The sequence below is a fragment of the Hipposideros armiger genome, unplaced genomic scaffold (assembly GCF_001890085.2).
Source record: "Hipposideros armiger isolate ML-2016 unplaced genomic scaffold, ASM189008v1 scaffold_423, whole genome shotgun sequence".
Taxonomy (NCBI): Eukaryota; Metazoa; Chordata; class Mammalia; order Chiroptera; family Hipposideridae; genus Hipposideros; species Hipposideros armiger.
Genome location: NW_017731773.1, coordinates 1,141,800 through 1,160,726, shown reverse-complemented (window position 1 = coordinate 1,160,726; position 18,927 = coordinate 1,141,800). Strand labels below are relative to the sequence as shown.

The 18,927-nt window shown below is 52.3% G+C and overlaps 1 protein-coding gene across 6 annotated transcripts in view; it reads left to right on the top strand.

Moving 5' to 3' along the window:
• The first annotated feature begins 10,146 nt into the window (after positions 1-10,146).
• NDRG4 (NDRG family member 4) overlaps positions 10,147-18,927 on the top strand; it is a 45,392-nt gene continuing 36,611 nt past the window's right edge. For 2 of the 6 annotated variants that reach the window (XM_019664473.1, XM_019664477.1), the window contains exon 1: positions 10,148-10,266. Coding sequence is in view for 1 of the 6 variants with exons in the window: in XM_019664476.1 (XP_019520021.1) it covers positions 10,865-10,901 (37 nt within the window). In the remaining 5 variants the exon portion in view is untranslated. Of the gene's footprint in view, positions 10,267-10,530; positions 10,902-18,927 lie in introns of those variants that run through there. The other 4 variants (XM_019664472.1, XM_019664474.1, XM_019664475.1 and 1 more) reach the window with 4 other exon arrangements.

Sequence of the window (18,927 nt, the reverse complement as noted above, 5' to 3'; positions counted from 1 at the left end):
AATGTGTCGGCTGGCTGAGTGAAGAGGAGACGGCTCGCAGGGTGGTCCTTGTGGGTGGGAAGAGGGGACAGGCTGTGCCACACACCGGGAGCCACCAAGGCCCAAAGAGGCTGTGAGGAGGAGGAGGAGGAAGAGAAGGAGGAAGAGGAGGAGAGATGCAAAGAGGAGGGGAAAGCAGCGCCTTTGGTCCTTTCCAGGGGACACAGCAAGGTCACAGCTCTGGCAGGCAGCATCTGGGCGCCTTCAGGAGGTGAGTAATGGGCCATAAACAATGGGCCAGGGTAAGGCAGGGGGCAGCTAGTGGGAGAGAGAGACTCCAGACTTGCAGACAGAGACCCAGGAAGGGACCTCTCTGTTCCCCACCATCTGATAGTGAAAACACAGCTGTCTGCAACCCGGAAGCGGGCCCTTGCCAGGACCTGACCATGCTGGCTCCTTGAACTCAGGCTTCCAGCCTCCAGAACAGTCGATAAGCCACCCAGGTTGTGTCATTTTGTTGTAGCAGCCCGAGCTGGCTGAGACAGAGCTGTTGGGCTAATTTTGTAGGGGACTTTGGACCTACCCAACAGAGGTAGAGGCTCCGTTCATGGCATCCCTAATGATTATGGAGGCGGCAGGTGTGGCACCCGGAGACGGCACCCTCAGGCCTGAGGCCATGGGAGGCCCAGGAGTCTGACTCCAGCTGCCCAGCATCGTTGCTCATGCACCAGCCAGTGGCTCCGTTCCCCTAGAAGGCCCCTCACATCATTCCCTGTGGCCGCACCCAGCCAAGCCTGCCAAGCCAGTGGCTCAGTCTCAGAAAGGAACTCTAAGCCAGCTTGAGACTTGAGACCTCCCAAATTAGGCCTCTGATGTAACAAATCCAAAATATACACAATGACTTTTTTCTTATGCATCTTTCCTGATAGTAAGTGGGGTGCTTACAGTAATAATTCAGTTCAATGATCATTTAATAAGTGACCACTAAGTGTGGTCCTCGGCAACAGAGGTGAGGTACTGTATAAGTGTTTTATGGCTGCTGTGAAAAATTACCACATTAGTGGCTTAAAACCATACGAGTTAATTTCCTTATAGGTCTGGAAGTATAGGTCTGGAGGTCCGCAGTCTGAAATGGGCCCCACTGGGCTAAAAGTAAGATGGTGGTGGGGCTGCATTCCTTCAGGAGGCTCTAGGGGAGAAGCCATTGCCTTGCTTTTCCGGCTTCGAGAGACTCTCTGATTTCCTTGGCTCACGGCCCTTTCCGCCACTTTCAAAGCCAGCAATGCCATCAGGCCACGTCCTTCCCATGCTGCCATCTCTCTGGTTCTCTCCTACCTCCCTCTTCCATTTTTAAAGATCCTTGTGATGACACTGGGCCCACCCAGATAATCTGGGATAATCTCCCAATTTTAAAGTCAGCTGATTAGCAACCTTCATTCCATCTACAACCTGTGTTCCTATCTGCCAAGTAATGTAACATAGTCACAGGTTCCTGGGGTTGGGACATAGAATATCTTTAGGGTGGGGGAGGTGTTTTTCCGCCCACCACCAGCACTAGTGTTTGTCGATTGTCCATGGTGACCCAACACTGCATTGGTACTTCACTCAGTCACTCACTAATTTCTTCAACAAATATTGGTGGAGGGCTGCCATCTACTGAGCCCCGTGCTGCAGGCTGAGGCTCCCACAAGACATAATCCCTGCCCTCAGGAAGCCCGTAGGCCAGAGCGAAGATGGACCTGCACACAGACGACCACTGTACATGGTTAAGGAGGGGAGCTGAGCTACGTATGTTACTTCTCTGAACCTGTTTCTTCATCTAAAATCAGAAAAGTAAAGCTACAGGTCTCTCTCCAAATGTTGGGAGAATAAAATGAGACAACATATGTAGGTACGTAGGTAATGCCCTTAGCACTATGCCTGGCACACAGTGAGGGATTAATAAATGGTAAACTCTTCCTGTTGGTATTATTATTATTAAACGTGTATGCAATAGGAGCACAGAGGAGGGGAGTCAGGGGACTAGGGAGTCAGGTAAAATCTAAATTGACACCCCAGGAATAAGCAGGATTAGTTAGGGGACGTGTGGGAAGTGGAAGGCAGAGAGAATGCACATGCAAAGGCCCTGTGGTGAACAGGTTCCTCAATTCTCATGTCTTACCGATACCCCGCCAGGTGTCTTCCTGCTCTCCCAAGGTCCAGAAGCTATAGGGGTCCCCTGGCTTCTCAGCACCCAGCTTCAAGGTGACTGGATATGTCACTGCACCCACTGCACTCGTCACAAGGACCCCCCTGCCCCCACACTTGAAACCACAAAATTCATTGTCCTGTCGACATGAGAAACATCCAAAACCTGTAGAGAATTTTTCAGAGTTTATTTCAACCAAACCGATGACACAGGTCAGGGAGCAAGATCTCAGTTTTGCAGCTTCTTTTATGCATTTGAGATTAACGAGGGGAGTAAGGAGGATCGGAGAAAGCAAGGGGGGGATTGAATTACAGGACTGGTAACAAGATTATGTGCTCTCTTGAGAGTTCATATCTCTATCAAGGGGTATTACTCCTGGGCATTTCAAAGCTGTGTTAACCTAGATGCACAAGAACAATGGACAGGGCTGGCTTAAAACCTTTCACAAAGAAGTGATAGGCCTGGGACATGACCTGCCCAGGTAGGAATTTATCACCCTGTGAGGTTACTTTCCATAGAACCCCTTCTTTTCATCTACAGTCCTAACAGCCACTAATCAGTGGGCCTCTACTGGGTGCCAGGCCCAGGGCTGGGGCACTTTAGTTATCAACTCACTAATTCCTCACAGCTTTATCATTAGACCTGTTTGACAGACGAGGGAAGTCTGCAAGGTTGGGAAACTTGGCCAAGGTCACACAGGTAGTGTAGTAGATGGTGACACCCTGGGCTGTCTGACACCCCGTCGTGAGGCCCACACCTGGTCAGGTCCATGCATGGAGCCTGATCAGCAGAGAGAACGGGATGAGTTGGGACCTTAGAAGGGTAGTTGGTCTACTGTAGAGTCGACTTAGTGAGGCCTGGAGCCTGGGGTCAGGGCTAGGACAGGGGTCAGGGCATTTGTTAAAAAACAAACCAAAAAAAAAAGAAAACGAAAAACACCCTTCTCTTTCCCAGCATAAGTTGCAACAGCAGCAAGGCCCGAGAAAAGAAAGGACTAGCTGGCTTGACACAACGTGCTAGCATGAGCCCTCCCACCCTCAGCAGGGCCTGGTCCTTCCCAAAAGCAGGGACATCTGACCCAGAGTTGGTGCAGAAGCCAGAGGGGAGCCTCTCAGTTCCTCTGTTCCTTGACTGGGGGCAAAGCTGTATGGTCAACAAGAAAAACTCACATGTCAGGTTTCTGGTGTATGCTGATGGTTCCCTGCCGCTTCCCTCATCTTCAAAGCTAGCAAGGCTATGCCAACTGTTTTCTCTTGGGAGCGCTGACCTTTTCACATGCTGTCCAGACGAACTTCTTGGAGTTAAACCTCCTTTCTTTTATGAAATCATGTTGATAATTGATGATGGTTTGTGTGTGCATATGGCAAAATACATGATTGACATCTGGGCAGTAAGGGGTTAACTCAGCAGGCATGGAGTGCTCAAATCCTGCACATTCCAAAGAAAGGACTGGGAGATAACCTCTGAGCCCTTGGAATATCCTGCCTAATCAGCATGGTTTTGTGTGTCTAAGGCCCTGGGTCACCCTATATTGGTTGGACCGGATGGTTTACACCAACAGTGTGATTCATGGTGAATGCCTGGTTTGAATACCTGAGGACCTGACCATGCTGCATCAGTTTGACTTCTGGGAGCCTGGAGGCTGAGTCCCTAAGGTCACTGCCTCAGGAGCTGCATGCTTATGTGACCAACTCCCAATAAAACCCTGTACCCCAAGGCTCAGGTGAGCATCCCTGGTCGGTACTTTGCATGTGTTGTCACTCATCGGTGCTGGAAAAATTAAGTGAGTTTTGTGTGACTCCGGTGGGGGTGGGGGTGGGGGGAGCACCTGAAAACTTGCATCTGGAGTCTCCCCGATTCTGCTCATGCACCTTTTCTCTTTACCAGTTTTGACCTGTGTTCTTACAGTGACCGTGAAGATAATGGCTTTTCTGAGTTCTGGGAGTCCTAGCAGATTGAGCCTAAGGGTGGTCCTGGGGACACTTGACACGGCATCCTAAGTCAGTTGCTCAGTCTTGATTATCTGGAAACTGGGGTGGGACCTCTCATTCAACCCAACCGTGTTGTTGTGATGCTGAGGACAATGCGGGGACATTTAGGCCCCCAAAAGGGGAGAGTGACCCTGGGCAGCCCGGCATAGGGCCAAGTTCACCCCGGGTCTGGGGAGTGCATATGCCCAGCTTTGTGGGTGGCTCTAGCTCAGGCCCGGGGTGGGGTTGGTATGATGACACTGCAGAAGGGGGCCAGCTCTCCCCAGAACTTCAGGTCAGAGGTTCCCCCGGAAGGAGACTGGGTTAGCTCTCCTCCAAAGAGCAAATCTGAGCATTTCATCTGCTTTCTGCTAGATTCCTGTCCACCGAGGAGCTCTCTGGGGCCCACAGGGGAGGCTGTGCCTCCTCCCAGCCCCTTTGGTTGTCCCTTCCAGAGGCAGTGGGGCTGGTCAGCCCCCTCGAGCACACACTCAGGCCAGTAGGAGCATTAGGACAGAGGAAAGCCTGGAGGCCACCCGCCTCCCACCAGGAGGGCTGCCTTCCCTAGAACAATTCCCACCATCAGGGGAAACTGAGGCAGGGAAACCTTAGCTCTCGTCCTGAGACTGGGGCCCAAATAGTTCACCCCCAGGCCTGCCTCAGTTTTTGTGTTTGTTTTTTAAACTTTATTTGAAATGATTATAGACTTACAGGAAGTTACATAAAAGTACATAAATGTCCTGTGAACCTTTCACTCAGTTTCCCTAATGGTAACATCTTACAAGTACAAGATCAAAACCTCAGCCTTTAAAATGAGATTGGCACAGTCGGGAAGGTGGGGCTGGTAACCCCTCCACTCCTTCCCCAGGTGTCCCCAAGAATCAGTGTAGTTGTGAAGACATTCAGGGCTTTTCAGCATGCACTGGCCTCCTTCTGAGGCTGGATGGGCCGGCATTGGTGGGGGTCAGGGACCAAGTAGCCAGGCAAAGGGGCGCTGCAGAGTGGCCTTAGGAGGTCATGCAAGAGATGTGGGCAAAGTAGCATCTTTGGGTGGATTACTTGCAACATTGTTTCCAGCAAGAAAAAAATTAGAAACATCATAATGCCCAACAATATAGTCTTGGCCAAGAAAATAATGACATGCCCACACAATAAAGACAGTGCACCTATTATAATTATAATACATTGTAGAAGAATAATTTTTATCAAGGTAAGTGTTCATGATATACTGGCAAGTGAAAAAAGATAGAGCGCCAAAAATATGTGCTGTGTGGTCCCTTTGGGGGAAACACACACACACACACACATATGCTGAAAGACATAACCCCCAGGATGTTAACATGTTGAACTGATTATCTTTAGGCAATAGAATTATGAGAGATTTTTATTTTTCCCTCTGCATCTTATAAGTTTTCTGCATTGAATAGATATGACTATGGGAATTAAAAAAAAAAAAAGTCAGATCCACTAGTTGCCTTGACTCAGCACAAACTGGAGCTCCATGTGTCTGGTGAGGGTACCAGGGCAGGTAAAGGAGCTTTTTCAAAGGGACTGAAAGCGGTTCTGCTGTCGTCTGGGATGGGGGAGGAGATAGTGGGGTGCGGGGAGTTACCTGGAGAGCATAGTGCTCTGGCCCTGCAGGAAGAGGGTCTTACATGTTATGGGGAAAAGGGAGTGAACAACATAGCCAGTGTTCCAGGGTGGCCCAGGAACAAGGAGCAGATGATCTGGTGCCTAGTAAAATTCCAGAACCTAGCTCACACCAGGCCCTCACCCCCAGCGACTTCCTCGTTCCAGCTTCCTGCTCACACAGGTCCAGCATTCTCCACCTCAATCCAGGACCTCCTGTCAGAGGCAGGGCTGTAGCGTGACTCCCCAAGCTTAGCACAGGGCCTGGCTGACCCAACATAGGATGGATGGATGGCACTCTTCCCCAATCACCCCTTTTCCCATCTTCATCTATTGACTTCCCATCTCTCTAAAGGCTCCAGGAAACCCTCGCTGACTCCTCCAGGCCCCCACTGTACTGCATAGTAACCTCAATTACATATTTTATTAGAGTCTGCCCAGTACCTAGATTATGGGACTCTGAGTTGGTTTCCTCCATCCGTGCATAAACCTCAAGGGCAAGGTCGATGATCTGGTCAGCTCTGGTTCTCCACTGCACCCCACAGCAAGGGGCTTGGCACCAAGGAGGCACTCAACCAATCCTACAAACGAAGAGACAGAATCTACTCTTCCCTCCCTGAGGTCATTTGGCTCATGGTTAGTGAGTGGGGGAGTGTTAGTGGAGGGGGGGGCAGCTCCTGCCTTATCCTCCTCTGCTAAGAGAAGCTTCCATGGCCCCAGGTTCATGTGCACCCCCGACCCCACCTGTGAGTTCTTTTTACTTGCTCCCAGTCATGGTCACGAGAGGACTGGAGAGGAATAGTGACTCAGCCCAATTCATCACCACAATGGAAAAACCCAGTCACCTGTCCTCCTGGCAGCAGGGCCAGGGCTGCCTCTGTATCTGGAAGGGCAGCACGCCATACTGTTTTCAAGGTCCTTTTGTCTTTCACCTGCTGAAAAATCAAAGACTAAAGTATGAAGGAGCACTGCCGGTTGACACTGGATTTGCAGTGTGGTATGAATCTCAGCAAACAGGGATCATGTGTTCCCTCCATGCTGGCTCCGAGTTAAGTGCCCGTGTGCGTCATCTCATAGCAGTTTCACAACAAGCCCATTGTTATCTGAAGTAAGCACTGGTCGCTCTTTTGGCCACCAGCATCTGACACCCCCTTCATGCGGGGCAGAGCTCACCTCCCACTAGAGAAATTGAGAACAACTTTGCCCAGCCTCCCTTGCAGCTTTGGCAGAGTACCTGATCTGGGTGCCTCTGATCAGACACGCCCATTTTTTCTTTTTATTGGGGTAACATTGGTTAATAACATTATAGAAATGTCAGGTTACAGCTTCCTACTATGACATCTGCCCGCCACCGGAAGCGTCGTCTTCTTCCGTCACCATATATTTGACTCCCTTTACCCTCTTTGTCCTCTCTCCACCCGCCTTCCCCTCTGGTAACCCCCATTCTGTTGTCTGTATCTGAGTTTGTTTCTTTGTTTTTTGTTTGTTCATTTGTTGTTTTTTGTTTTACAGCCCACATATGAGTGAAATCATGTGATTCTTGTCCTTGTCTTTCTGACTCATTTCACTTAGCCAATAGCCTCGAGATCCATCCGCGTTGTCGAAAATGTAGCCACGCCCATTCCTGACTGTGAATTAGAAACCGGTGGCATGAGGAAGCCCAGACCACACAAAAGTCATACTGGCAGGGATGCAGCAGTGGCAGAAGCACCATCTCAGGCTTCAGGGGCAGCCATGGTCCTGATGGCAGTGTCCAGTGTCCTTGCCCAGGGGTGGTGCTGGCTGTGCCCGGGGATGGCAGCAGTTTTGACACCAGACCAATGCTGCAGTGCTGGGCCTGGCCCCTGAGATCCTGAGAGCGGCCTGCCCCCATTTTAACAAAGCCCTTTTCCTGTTTAAACTAGCCAGGGTAGGTCTACTATTTCCTGCAACTATCCCTACTGGTATATCAGCCCAAGTTTCCCGATGCGGAAATGAAGGCTCAGAGATCTTCATAAAGGCTGTGTCCCCTCTCCAGCCAACGTGCAGGCCAGTCCCATGCCCGCTTTACAAATGGGGAAAGGGAAGTCCAGAGAAGGCAGTGGCTTGGGCAGCATCTTTCAGGTAATCAGGAACAAGGCTGGGGGACGCACCTTAGAGGCCTCCTGTCCCAGCCAACAGCTTGGCCCTCTGACACGCTGTGCTTTCCTCTGTTAAAAGTCCTCCCATCCAGCCTATGAGCACCATGCCCCCTCACAGGGAGGAAGCACTGAGAGTTAGCCTAGCCCTTCTGCTGGTTTGGTGGGGACTCCTCATTGCCAGGCATGCCTGACTCTTCCAGAAGGGGCCAGGGCACCTCTACCTGTCTGTTCTCTGAGCACTTTTGCTCGCCGCAGTGGCCCCCCAAGAAGGGGGGTGTTCTTACAACCACATTTCTTCATCATCTATGAAGTCTCCACTTTTAAGATTCAAATCCACAACCTGACCCACTTGAATGCTCACTTGGAGTTCATGGCTTATCTGAGCCAAGTGGATTGTCTACATTAGTTCGAGGCCATGGCAGACACCATTCCACACATGGACAGAAGTCATCATTTCAAAGCTCTTATTAGGCAGCCTTATACACCCTCCAGGGAATTCAGAAAAGGTCCGGCCTCTTGAATTGTGGTACTAGAACATCAACAATTTGTTTTGTTTAATGACTAGTTCTGAAATTATTGAAAAGGGTAGAACTCAGGAAAGCCTGAAAGAATCTCTAATGCAATAATTACAATTTTATTATCAATAATAACAGTGACAGTTTATTGAACACTTCAGCCACGTGCCTGGCACTGTACTAAGCACTTTCTTTATGTTCCATCATTTAATTCTTACAGGAACCCTCTGAGGTCGGCATCATTCCAATTTCACTGGGTATGACATGGAGACTCAGAGAGGGTAAGTAACTTACTGGATACCACACAGACAGGAAGTTGTAGAACCAGTCCATATTCTTCAGGACTCGCTCCGACTTGAATATATAGAACCAGTCTCCTGGATGTTTTGGATATAGCAGTTCACTCTGTCACCACTGACCTCCCCCACCCCCTTTACAAAAGAGGAAACTGAGAGGCCAGGACTTCCCCAAGGTGAGCCCCAGAGCTGTAAGAACCCAAGCTTGCTGCCTCCTATGTGGTTATAGACTTCATCCCAAGCAGGAATGTGCACCCTCTCTGGAGCCACCAAATATCACCAGCTTCTCAATGAACACTGGCGATCCCATTAATTCAATGCCAAAGCAGCTTCCAACACAGCCTGGGGCTGAGGAAAAGCTGGGGCCTCACCACAAACCAGCCCAGATAAAGGTCCGATGAAGGTAAGCGGGTGGGGGTAGGCTCTGCAGGCTCCTTGACCTCCCACCCCACTGCCATCCTGGACCTCCCAGATGACCTGGTCCAACACATTCACTCCATATGTAAAAGGCTGCCATCCGGGAGGGTCAGAGACTCGTCCAAGGTCACTGGCAGAGTCCGAATAGAACCCCGGCCCCCAGGAGCCCTCTTCTTAAGCTGTTTTACCCAAGTAAATGTTTTCAGGTCATCAGATGTCCATTCTCCCTACAATAGGACTCCATCCAGGGACTTCTGCACTCCCTCCTTTGGGGTGACAAGTGGGAGCAACGCCACGGGGCCAGACCAGGGTGAGCCTGAGGAAGACTAGGATCCCCCGGTTCCCTTTCCCCGCTTAGATAATGAAGGTGAATTGAGGGGAGCAAAGGCCTCACCACACAAGGGAGGGGGCATGGGGTGGGGCCAAGGGCCTAGACACTTTTGCCAGGAGACAGTCACTCCCACACGAGTCCCCCAAATAAACCTTCGGGTTCTGAACACTGGGTGAAAATGCCCCAAAGGTCCCTGAGCCCCTGGCTCTTCCTGACCCCCCAGGGCTTTGCTCCAGTGGTTCCCAGGCGGTGGCAGGGGTGGGGGAGAGGTGCTGCCTCCTCCAGGCTAGGGTTCCCCTCGGGAACCTAAACAAAGGCTGAGGCGGAGGCTGCCTCCTCCCCCGGGAGCTCCACGCCGCGCGCGGCCGAAGGAGGACCGGATCTGCGGGCGGGGCCTCCCTCCCCACCCGGCGGAGTCCCAGCGGCTGGGACCCTTCCTCCAGGAGCCTGCGGGAGGTGAGGCGGGGAGGATGGGGGTGGGGGATGAGCATCAACCCGAGGGTCTCCGCTAGGCTCTGGCGTCTCGATGTCCAGCTCGCCCGCCAGCCCACCCACGGGAACGCCCACCGCGGCGGGAGGCGGAAGCAGAGCGCCCGGGACGGCCTCCAGGGACCAGTCCCCGCGGCGGGCTCAGCTGGTGTCCCCGCGCCCACGCCCGCCACGCCCACGCGGGCACGCCCCCGCCAGGCCTCCGCCCGGCAGCGCGCGACCTCGGGGCCCGGGGCTGCAGCACCTGCACCCGCGCGTTGGCGGCTCGGCGGCTTGGCGGCGGCGCGGCCCGGCTCCCCGCCTGCGCCTCTCTCTCGCTCACATCGCCCTCGGTGAGTTGGCGCCGCCCTCGGCCCTTCTTCCCCGTCCCCCTGCCACTGCGGCGTCGGCCAGCCCCGCGCCCCGGCGCAGCCACAGCGCGCAACCCCAGACCCGCAAGCTGGGCGCCCTGTGGCTGGGGCCACCCTTCGCCGACGCCAGGGCCGCACCCCCTCCGCCTCTACCGCACTCAGGCTCTGCCTCCTCGCCTTCCCAGCCAGAGGCGGGGACACCCGGGGCCACGGCCCCTCCACTGCCCGCGACACCCGAGGGTGGCAGGGCCTCTTTGTTCCGGCGGCGGGTGCACGGCCCCCTCCCGTCGCCCCCAGAGTGTCACCCGCACCCACGCCGCGCGTTCCCTCCGCCTCGCGGAGTTCACCCAGACCAGGTGGCGGCGGGCGCCTTTTAGGGGTGCGCGGTCGTGCAATTGGTGGATTTTTTTTAAAGCGTTTTGGAGGGGGGAGCACGCCGTGGGGGGCGGCGAGCGCGCTCCTGGCTCTGGCTGCGGCTCCTGCTCCGTTTCTCCCTCTCCTGCTGCTTCGCTCCTCGCGCTCCGCGCTCCTCTGTCTCCCCGACGCCGCAGCCCGGAGCTGGGCAGCGCCGGGCGCAGAGATGAAGGTGCTGGGGCACAAGCTCGAACTGCTGACAGGTACCACCGGCCCTCGCCGCCCGCCAGGGTCCTAGTGGGGGCGGGAGCGGGAGCCGGGAGCGGCGGCCCGGGGTTTGGGCGGCTCGGGCTGGAGCTAGCGGAGGGGCTGCGGATGCCGGCGGAGCCCTAGCCTGTGCGGAACCCGGCCCCGCCCTGCTCCGCTCCCTGAGTCCCTGGCGTCCGGGCGGGTAGAGCGTGTGCGGCCTGAGCTCCGGGCAGGAGAGAGGCCCCCTGCAGTCTCCGAGTAGCCAAGCTCCAGTCAGGTCCCCGAAAGAGGAAAGGAAGTTTAGAACCGCTTCCTCCAATCAGTGTCACTCGGTCCCCAGAGAAAGGAGCGCCCCACAGACCCCCTGCCATGGCCTCTTATCCCTGCTCTCTGTGACAGGCTGAGCGCTTCTCCCAGTAGAAGTTTCCTGCTGAGAGTAGAGGCCAAGTGGCCTGGGAAGTGGGCATCCAGATTGGACCTTGGGGACTGGGGACCCTCAGCCTTGGGTTTCCTCTGGAGAAGTGGCCAGACACCAGGCTGGAACCCACACCCAGGGCCCTGTAGCTGGAGGCCAACAGAGGACACTGGATGTGCCCAGAGGAGGAGGCAGGAAGGGGCAAGGCCAGGGGGCCAGGGGTTGGAAGGCTGGGGCACACAGTCCCAGGGCAGACTGCACAGGCAGCTTCTGTGGGAAGATGTGTGGAGAGACTGGGACAGGAGGAAGGGGGCCAGGAAAGGGACACAGTCTGCTCCCACCAGCGCCTGGGTCGTGGAGGTGCTCCATCAATGTGTCCTGGATGGACACGTGGCTTCCAGTACATGTCCTCTGGCGCCCGGCGGGTTTGGTCCCTGACCTCTACCTTACCATCTGGTGCAGGAGAACAGAGCACAGGACCCTGCTACAAGACAGGAAAGGGGGCAGCAGGGTGGGGGTGCCCCCAGGAAACAGGCTGGAGTCTGAGTGGGGGACAAGAGCAGAGCGATTTGAGCATGTGGCAGCGTTTGAACTGGATCCTGGAAGATAAGATTTCTATTAATGGAGAGGGAGGTGGCATTACAGGCTGAAGGATGGAGGGACTGGCATAGGCAGGGTGTGAGAGGCTTGAACTGGGGGTGATGTGAAGTGGAGGCTGGAGGGCCTGGGGGGGGGTGGGGAGAGAGAGAGAAAGAGAGAGAGTTTGAGGAGTAGGTGGGGTGAGGTTTCAGGCTGTGAGTGTGTGTTAAAGCAACAGTGGCTGGCTGCTCCTTGGCTTGGTGGCAGACTTCTAGAGAGGTGAAGGTGGGGCACTGGCAACTCTGGCCAGGTGCTCAGAAGTGCCAGATCTGAGCCCAGGTAGCCACCAGGCTGGCACCCTCTGCAGTTCCTTACCAACTTTTCCTTGTAGAGCTCCCTTGAGGCAAGCCCGCCCACCTGGCTTTAAAGGGGACTGCACAGGGCGCTGAACTTGTTAATCCCCTGGGGGAAGGCTTTTTCTACCTAATGGGTTTCCATAAGCTTGCATGCAGGACCGAACTCCTGGACCCTTCCCCTCCTCCTCTTCCAGCCCCAGCAGGGCCTGGAGGATGAATGCTCTCAAGATGCATGTGTGGAGCTCCAGTGGGATCCAGGCTTTGAGGTCCCCATACAGCGTGGTATGGGGTACAAGGGTCAGGGCCCTTCCTCCCCCATGAGACAGGCTCTCTCAGTTCTGGCCGACTGTCTATGGCCAGGCTGGAATAGGACCCCCTGGGTTGCTGTCATTGATCACAGATGCACCTCTCACCAGCCCCTGTCAGCAGTCGCTATCTTGTGGTCTTTGCAGCCATCCCCCTCTTTCCAACTCCCTCCCGTCCTCTCCCCTGTCCCACAGATCTGGGTTCAAGCCCCAGCCCCACTCTGGCCAGCTGTGTGATTTCAGACAGGTTGTTTAACCTCTCTGACTTCAGTCTTCTTGTCTTAGAGATGGAGCCATTGCGCTCCCTCTGAGAGTTGGTGTGAGGCTCTCTGAGATGGCACAGCTGACACACCTGCTTGGAGCCTGGCCCCGGTGGGCACCTCTCGGGCTCCTTGATCTTGACTGTCTCTGTAATAGCCTTCGCCTTCCCTGGCTGGTTGGCCACTAGGAAGTTTGGATCTGTCCCCACCCTACTTAATTCTCGCCTGTATGCATCTGTGAGATTTTGACCTGTCTTCCTGCTGGATGGTAAACAGGTCACAGTCAGGGTGGCCAGGTTCTTGTGGTAGCATACAGCAAGTACTCAGTCAACAAGGAGTAGCCCACGTAGCCCACCCATCAGCTGTCTCCAGAGTAATTTCTCAGAGGTCTCCAATTCCTTGCCCCCACATCAGCATTAGGAAATTGTTTCACTGAATCTTTTCGTTAAACTCACGTTTGTTTAATTGCTTATAGTTTTCACATTCTCTTATTTTATTACCATGCCCAGTTTACCAATGAGATCAGTTACTCCCTCACATCATACTCCTGAGAAGAGGTGAGCTTCCCACCTGCGCCCTGAGCCTTGACTCGCCCCACCTGTTCCAGTTGCCTGGCTTTGGGCCATTCTTGTAGCTGCTCTGCACTTCACTTTCCTCGTCTGTAAAATGCGATCGTCATGGTACCTACCAGGTCGTGCTCTTCAGCAGTGAGATGTGAGCGTGTGTAAAGTGTTGTGGGCAGCGTCAGGCAGGACGTCAGCAAATGGCAGTTATAGGGCTGTTGTCCCTCAGCTGCCTCCTCAGTGTCCTGGGGTGCCCCCCACCCCCTGTGCTCCATTTGCCTGAGGCCTTTCCTCTGCATGTTCCAGTTCCTTCTCTGGGTTCTCCACACAGGTCAGGCCTCCCTGAGATGTGCCTCTGGAGACCCTGCTTAGGTCTCAGGTTCCCGTCACAGGGGACGAGGTAGAGCAGGACACCTGGGGTTGGTCCCTGCTCATCCGCAGCTCTGACACCAGCTGGGGATAGCTGGTACCCCTCACATGCAGGACTGGAAGGATGCCCATGAGTTGTCATGCCCAGCCTGCGCATGTCTTTTTGTTCTGGAGAGAAGAGGGGGTGGTAGGGGCTGTCCTTGGAGGCTGCATGGGTGACTAATGCATTTTCCAGACTCCTTCACAGTGTCTCTCAGGCTCAGGAAGGGCAGGGTCTTGGGAATCAGAGGATGTGAATTTCAGGGTCTCCTCCCTTCTTCTCAGCTCCTGAGAAAATTCTTAACTACTCTGAGCCTCAGTCTCCTCATCAGTCAAATAGGACTAATGGCCCTACGTCATTAGCATCATGAGAAGGTGCCCAGTGCCCTGTCTCGCCTGCACACAAGCTCTGCAATCCTCAGAGGTCAGACTCGTGGTACCTTTTGTAGCGGATGCTTTTTTATGTCTTAGTGTGATGTGGGAAAGTAGGACATTAGTCTATTTGCAGGTAGAAAGGTGATGATTTTTGTGTGCTTTGTACTCAAACAAGATGTCTCCAAAATGGTTCGGAGTCAGAGAGACCTCTATCGTTTGGGCTCTGAAATGGTCCCTTGGGGGCCTCGGTATTGGATGTTAGAAATTTTTTAAAAATATACTTGATGTGTGATTAACAAGCAAAACTTTTCTGTCTGGAGTTTTGGTGTCATTTTCATGCATGGAATCTATAGCCCCGCACAATGCCATAGGCTACATTTAGATAGGATTTGATCGTTGGCAGGTTGTTGACCCACATTTTACATGTGGCGGAAAATGAAGCATAGATTTACCCCAGGAGGCTGAAAAATCAGACCCCGAATCCTCATTTCCAGTTCATCCATTTCAGTAAACATCACTGCTTCACTGGGGCATCGCGATGTGGGTGTGAGGCACGCACAGGTGAGGAGGGAGGCATGGTGTGGAGAAGGGGAGGGGCGTGCAGATCACTGAGCCTGCCCCGGGCCACTGGTGGGGGCGTGGGGAGATGAGCATACCATTCCACGGCGCATAGGAGGGCAAAGACTGGTGCAACTTTCATGAAGGGCAAGTTGACAGTGATATATCAAAAGCTCAAAAATGATCTGTGACTCAGCAGTTGAATTTTTAGGAACACATAAAGGTGTGTGCAGAGATGTTGGCTCAAGGATGTTTAGCTCATCGTTGTTTATAGAAGAAGAAAAAACAAACTGGAAACAACCTAAATGCCCAACAGCAGAGGAGGTTAAATAAATGGGAGTGCATTCATACCAGGGAACTGCAGGCAGCTGCAAATTACGCTGCCAAAGTTATTTACCCGCTTGAACAGATGTCCCCTTATACATGTAATAATAATGGTGAGGACAGCTTACACTTACATGGCATTTGCCATGTGCCAGGCACAGTTCTAAATGCTTTCTATACATTAACTCATCATAACCACCCTATGAGGTATGTGCTAGTATTTCCTCCTTTTTACAGATAAGGAAACTGAAGCACAGAGAGGTTAAGTAACTTGCCCAAAGTCACACAGATGGTAAATGGCTGGCTGTAATTTGAACCAGGATATCTGGCTCCAGAGTCCAAAAGATGTTTCAAAATAGTGTTTTTTGTTTTTAAGAAAATTCTTTTTTCAGCATATAGATTACCACTGAAAAAAAGAATAAAAGGGTATAAGCAAAAATGTTAACAGTGGTTTCCTCTGGTTCGTATGTGATTTTTGCTCCTTTTTGATCTTCTGTTTTTCTGACTTCTCTCAGTGAATGTGCATTGTGTGAAATTCAAGTTCTATTTTTTAAAACTAAAAATTAACAAATGCGCCAGGTAAAGTTCTAAGTACTGGGGTGCTGATGAAACTAACCCCGTGGGAATTCTGTTGAAGAGCTGAAGTCCAGTGCTGTGGAGATGGTGGGTTCTTGGAAAACTCCAGGGAGAAGGAGTCATTCCAGGTGGATATTGAAACTGGCTTTCCCTAAGTACAGGGGAGAGGCAGTCGCTACTGGCAAACCGACCATTTCCGGCAAAGGTAGGGTCCCAAAAAATGTGGGGGGGGATGGTGCGGGGGTAGCTAGGTTGAACCCCCCCAAAGATACTCAGATCCTAATCCCTAGAACCTGGGAATGTTATCTTATATGACAAAAGAGACTTTGCAGATGGGATTAGGTTAAGGATCTTGAGATGGGGAGATGATCCTGGATGATTCAGATGGGCCCTAAATGCAACCACAGGCATCCTTATAAGAGGGAGGTGTAGGGAGACTGGACCACAGACCACAGAAGAAGAAGGTGATGTGACGTATGCAGCTAGATGCCTCCCACTGCTGGCCTTGAAGATGGAGGAAGGGGCCACCAGTCAAGGAATGCAAGGAACACAGCCCTAGAAGCTGGAAAAGCAGGAGATTCTCCCCTAGAACCTCCAGAGGGACAGTGGTCCTGCCAACATCTTGATTGCTGCCACGTGCAACTGATTTTGGACTTCTGATCTGCAGAACTCTAAGACAATGACTGTTTTAAGCCACCAAAGTTGTGATATGTTACTGCAGCCCGGGGAAACCAAGACGGGGTGTGTGCCAGTCAGACTTGGTGCCTCAGCCTCTGCAGAGGGTGGCACCACGGGATGGTGCACAGGCTACAGGGTCTAGAAACCTGGTTCTGATCGGCCCAAGCTGTGTGACCTTGGGCTGAGCCTAGCCCGACCTACAGGGGTCCTGAGGGTCAGCTGGGAGAGCACCGTGACCCTGTTTTGTAAGCATTGATAGGATGTGAGCTTCTGCCTGACCTAACACAAACCTCTCATTGTGCGCCCGCCCCAATTTTCTTAACCTTCAAGTGCCTTAAACCACAGATGATATGTGTATCCAACCAGAATGACCATGCATTTAAAGCCCCATAACAGATACCTCTGAGGACTTACATGCTTTTCCAGTTTGCCTGTTGGGAGGAGGGGTGGCAGGTGCTGTGTGCCTGGTGATGCGCCACTTCCTGGGCAGGTGAGACAGGGAGGGGACCTCAGCCTCCTTGGAGGGGACAGAAGGGATATTTGTAGGATGTCTTTTCTGCAGACGGGGGCGTTTCATAGCCAAGTCCAAGGCTTGCAGCCCCCAGGATCATATGCTGTGCACCCGAAACGGTTTCCTGACAGCCTGCTCCAGTGGCCAGACTCATGCGTGCTAGAAGTGGCTTGTAATAATATTACTCATGTTAGTGTCCCCGAGTAGAGATATCCTCTTGGGGCCTGGAGTCTGGGGATGGAGCAGGGGAGCTTGTTGGTTCTCAGGAGGGTCCTGGCCTGCCCCACCCTGAGCTGTTACATAAGCCTTTCTTCATCCATAAAGTGAGAGCTCTGAGCCCTTGCCAGCTCTGTACTATTCATGTGAACTCGGCATATCAGACTGGGCAGAGAGGGGTAGTCCCTTGGAAGTCCCTTGCAATCCCAGGTGGCCATCCAGTAGGCCCCAAGATGTCCTAGGGGTGCTTTTTACCATCACAGGTTTGGATCCATCTGACGAAAGTGCCTGGATTGAAAAAGACTGAACTGTTAGCATGGACGCTGGTGTCACCATTTGAGTGCTGCCTCCAAGCCCATGAGCCCTCCAGCCCCACACCCAGGCCGGCTTCCTGTGTGTGATTGCCAGGTGGGTGGGTGGGATGCTGGCCCTTCTAGAGGTTATGTTAGGTCTCCTGGTTACAAGTAACAAAAACTGAACATAGACTGACACAAAGAGAGGAATGTGGGGTGTCCATGCAGCACGGCAGACCTAGGGCCATGTGGGGCCATCAGCCTCTGTCTGTCTCCACTACCCACTAGTGTAAAGATCCAAGACAAGGGTGTTTTTGTTTCTGGGAAATTTGCCAAATTAGGCAAAGATACACAGAGGAATGGAGGCACCTTTATTAAAGAAACCTGAGAATATGTGGGGAAAGTACCAAACTGGGCTTTTAAACTTTTGAATGTAGGTCATAGTTACCGGTGTTGAAACAGTTACCATGAGCTTGTGAGGGGCGCGTTAGAAGGAGCTGGTTCGCTAGTGGAAGAGAGAAGAGAGAATCGCTTCGTGGACTGTGCTGCCACTGAGAGAGGAAGCAGCAGGTTCTGGGTCAGCTCTCGCATTTCTCTGTTTTTCCTTGGGCAAGCCCCATCCTTTCCCTTTTCTTTGAGTTCCTTTAGCATATTTGGGTAGGTCTCCAAGACAAATGTCCCAAGTTTACATTAACTTCAATGGTATGTGACAGAAAACCCAAGCTAACAATAGATCAAGCAAGATAAAAGTGTATTTCCCTCTTTCTTAAAGAGTCTGGAGATAGACATTATCCAGAATAATGGCTTTATGATTCTCAGGGACCTAGACTCCTTCTGTGTTGCCACTCTGCCACCTTCAGTATCCTGCCTCAGGGCCCAAAATGGCTGTTCAAGCTCCCACTATCACATCTGTATTTCAGCCAGGAAGGAAGGGTTGAGGAATGGCATGTTTCCTCCCTTTAAGACCACTACCCCAAAATCACGTGCTTCCATTCACATCTTACTGGAAGAATGTTGCCACATGATCATAAATAGGCTTTATTCCCATTGTCCACCTGCCCATCTAAAATTTGGGAATCTGTTATTAAAGAAGAAGGGGAGAACAGATATTGGGGGACAATTAATCGTCTCTGCCACAGTAGGACTTTTTTACTGGCTCCACACCAAAGCTGCCCACATGGAATGTTATAGAGAGTCCAATTCTGTTTGCCGTTGCCCTTGGTCTAGGGATTGGAGGTTTATTGATGTCTGTATTTAATACCTGAAGCCATGCTGTATACAGAAACTGTTCACTCGTTGATCCTGTGCTGCGATAGGAGAAACATTTATGAAAGAGCTATGTTATATCAACTTTAAGACACACTTTTTTTTTCTCACTTTAAAATCTCTAAAATAGTCTCTGACATAGACCTCAGAATTTGCAGCTTGGAGGGAAGTCCTGGAGACAGTAGTGGCATGCTCTTGGGAAATGCTGCACCACCAACATTCTCAACTTCAGAGGAGCCCGGATGTGATAAAAAGCATGAGCAGCAGCAACTTCCAGACAGCAATTCAGAGGCATCAGACTCTGAATGTCAAGAAGTTTTAGGAAGACCTTAAACAATGTATTTCACTTATGTTTTT